The 3,639-nt window shown below is 45.3% G+C and overlaps 1 protein-coding gene across 1 annotated transcript; it reads left to right on the forward strand.

Moving 5' to 3' along the window:
* Nucleotides 1-259: 259 nt before the first annotated feature.
* Nucleotides 260-2,738, forward strand: LOC123400077 (probable inactive purple acid phosphatase 29). Its single transcript, XM_045094477.1, has 3 exons — nucleotides 260-746; nucleotides 1,132-1,523; nucleotides 1,899-2,738. The coding sequence occupies exons 1-3, from the start codon at nucleotides 458-460 to the stop codon at nucleotides 2,439-2,441; spliced, it is 1,224 nt and encodes a 407-aa protein (XP_044950412.1). The 5' UTR covers nucleotides 260-457; the 3' UTR covers nucleotides 2,442-2,738.
* The last annotated feature ends 901 nt before the right edge of the window (nucleotides 2,739-3,639 follow it).

Consider the following 3,639-nt stretch of genomic DNA (forward strand, 5'->3'; position numbering starts at 1 on the left):
CTGCTGTTAGTTGGTGATGCTCTTAGTCCAGAGTTCTTTTCCATTGCCAGTTCGTCAAGTCTTGTTGGTGACATCGATGCCCCCACCACATGGAAAACTGCTCTGCTCTGATGGGCACTTGCATGTCGCATCTGCACTGCACACGCAGAAGTAGATTGACCAACCTAGCCGGTCAACGGCGAGACCACATAGCGCCACCAACAGGGAAGCGTCCCTTCCGTCGACCGTCGACCTTCCTCGTCACCGCGGGCTCGCCGTCCCCGCACCGGACGCCATTCTCTTTGGGATAGCACAAAAAGAAAAAGAGTGAGCGAAACAACGTCCCCGGCGCTTCGCCAGACCGGCGGTCAAGCACGTACCATCCTCCTATAAAATAAAGCAGAGCACATCGGAGGAGGACAAAAGCCACCCCCGGATTTCAACTCCACTCCACTCTGAACCACGACCCTCCGCCAGCATGGCTCGCCTCGGCCTCCTGCGCTTTCTTCCGTCGCAGCCGATGCTCCTCCTCGTCCTCTTCGTCGCGGCGGACGCCGCCGGGAAGGGCGACGGCGGGCTGCGGTTCCGGCGGGAGGACGGCACGTTTAAGGTGCTGCAGGTGGCGGACATGCACTACGCAGACGGGCTGAGCACACCGTGCAAGGACGTGCTCCCCGCGCAGCGCCCCGGCTGCTCCGACCTCAACACCACCGCCTTCCTCTACCGCGTCATCCGCGCCGAGAACCCCGACCTCGTCGTCTTCACCGGTACGCCACGCCACGCTAGTCCACCCACCCCTCCTCCTTAATTTATTAGTAATCCACTAATCGACTCGATGCCACTGCTAGCGTCCTCACAATTCTGCATTCAGCAACTTCAGAACCGGTTTATACATAATTGAAATGATTAGACTACTGCTAGAAAATTTTGGCTGAAAATGCATTGACAATGATGATAATTGTTGCCACACATTTTTATTTTTCTGTGAAGAAGGGGAGACCCGGCCGGGCCTCTGCATCGGTTGATGCACGCAACCATCTTCATAGCAGAAGCTTGGACAAAATGTTACAAAAAGAAAAAAGTCTTAAAAAGACTGTGTGCCCATTTGCCCAACCAAAAACAAATGCATGATACACAATGTTTCTTGGGCAGGTGATAACATTTTTGCTTCGGATTCAACCGATGCGGCCAAATCGATGGATGCGGCGATCGCTCCGGCCATTGCCATGAAACTTCCCTGGGCTGCTGTGCTTGGAAACCATGACCAAGAGGGTACGCTGTCACGAGAGGGTGTGATGCGCCACCTTGTAGGCATGAAGAACACCCTTGCACGCTTTAATCCACAGGGAGTAGAAATCGATGGATACGGAAACTATAATCTAGAGGTTGCTGGGGTTGAAGGAACATCGTTGGCTAACAAATCAGTGCTCAACCTGTATTTTCTCGACAGTGGTGACTATTCCACTGTGCCATCGATCGGTGGCTTTGGGTGGATCAAGGCTTCACAGCTAGCTTGGTTCAAGCAAACCTCTTCGAGTCTCCAGGTGAATTTGTCACCATCTTGGTGCTATACTACTTGAAATTTCTTTTGCCATACCGAGTAGGCTGTAGGCGGATCCATCGACAACAACACATTAATTATCTGTTGGACCATCGTAACTCTGCAGAATGTTGTCGATAATTATTCTGTCGACACAAGGCAAAAAAATTATGCTATTTCAAAATAGATGATAAATATGTTTGCTGGCACTGTACGTAGTTCTGTATACAATTGGTTTCAAAATGTTTTGCGGGTTAAGTTAAATATAGAGATAAAAGAAGGTGATGGCAGTAATTCAAGTACCACAGGCTAGTTTTATTGACGCTATATACTTATTTTATGTTAGAAATTAGAATAACAAAAGTTATACAAAATGCAGACAAACTATACAAGTGAACAGCCCAGACAGAAGGAGCCAGCACCTGGTCTTGCTTACTTCCACATTCCGTTGCCGGAGTTCAAGAACGTTACGGCATCCAATTTCACAGGAGTAAAGAAGCAGGAGAGTATCGGCTCAGCGTGGATCAACTCCGGCTTCTTTAACACCATGGTGGAAGCTGGAGATGTGAAGGCTGCCTTTGTAGGACATGATCACTTAATTGACTTCTGTGGTAAGCTCACTGGTATTCAGCTGTGCTACGGTGGTGGTTTTGGTTACCATGCGTATGGGATGGCCGGTTGGTCAAGGAGAGCAAGGGTGGTGTCTGTGCAACTTCAGAAGGCAGCGAGCGGCGAATGGCAAGGCGTGAAGTCTATCAACACATGGAAGAGGCTTGATGATCAACATCTCACCACAATTGACTCTGAGAACCTATGGAACATAAGTTCTAATAGTGGAGGTACTCAACTATGCAAGAGCATGGCGCTGCTATTTCTAGCTTCAGTAACAAGCATATATTTTCAGAACCTACAACTTATGTAAGACATGCCGGTAGACAGGGAGGCGTAAGAAGAACAATGATGGAAGCTGAGTTCACGAGGATAATTAACCTCTGTACTGCCTATCTGTTGTTGATGCTCAGCTTATCTCAAAGAATTCGTAACTGCGTAAATGAACACATATAACACATCACATGTATACGCAAATTTTCACCATTATTATTTTTCATGTCAAGAGAAAAAAGCGAACCATGAATGTATTGGATGTAATCCTATACATATCACACTCTTTGCAATTTAGCTCAGATGTCAAATGGAAATGAGAATACCAATGCCAATACAGCCTTTATGTTTTTCTCATAAGTTTATTACTTGCAAGGTGTTTTGAATTGTTGAGTAGAAGCAAGATAATCCACAAATTATTTGTGTCCTGTTGCATGACACTTAATAAAGATTTTGCTAGCATGTTATACATACACAAGATTTTACTCCACTTCCTATCTAGGATTTACAAGCATGTCACACTTACAAGACAATTAAGGGCGACGCTACGCGTCAGCCGATGGATAATAAGAAATAATCCGCCGGGTCATTGACCATTAGATGGACACATTAATGATCGTCCGATCTATCCACTTAAGCAACCACTCCTTTGCAAAAAGGATGGTGTTGCAGAAGACTCTCTGCAACAACCAGCTTGTTGCAATCACATCTTGTAGATTTTTTTTGCAACAGAGGACTTGTTGTAGAATTTTTTTGCAACAGATATCTTGTTACAATTTTTTTTATACTTTATTCTTTGCAACAAAAATTTTGTTGCAGATTTTTTTTTCGTAACTGAGATCTTGTTGTATAAATTGAAAAGATTGATTACAGAATCTTTATGCAACAGGGGTCATGTTACATAATTTTCTACAACAAAATTTCTGAGCATCGAGCGGTCGAGCGACGCCTCCATCATTGCAATAGAGGTCTTGTTACAAAATTTTATTTTTGCAACAGAGGTCTTGTTACAGTTTTTTTTGCAACATAGATGATGTTTCTTTTTTTTTGAAATATAGGATTTGTTGTGGAAGGAATTTCTGCAACATAAGTGATGTTACAGAAAAATTACAACAGAAATCACGTGGCAGAAACACCATGTCGTCGTCGTTTTCAGATGTGTCATTGCAATTGCAACCGCGAGGGGGGTGGGGGTCGTAGGTGATGTTCGATGATGATGGGAGGAGGTCATCGGCGAC

This window comes from Hordeum vulgare, chromosome 5H (genome assembly GCF_904849725.1).
Source record: "Hordeum vulgare subsp. vulgare chromosome 5H, MorexV3_pseudomolecules_assembly, whole genome shotgun sequence".
Lineage (NCBI taxonomy): Eukaryota > Viridiplantae > Streptophyta > Magnoliopsida > Poales > Poaceae > Hordeum > Hordeum vulgare.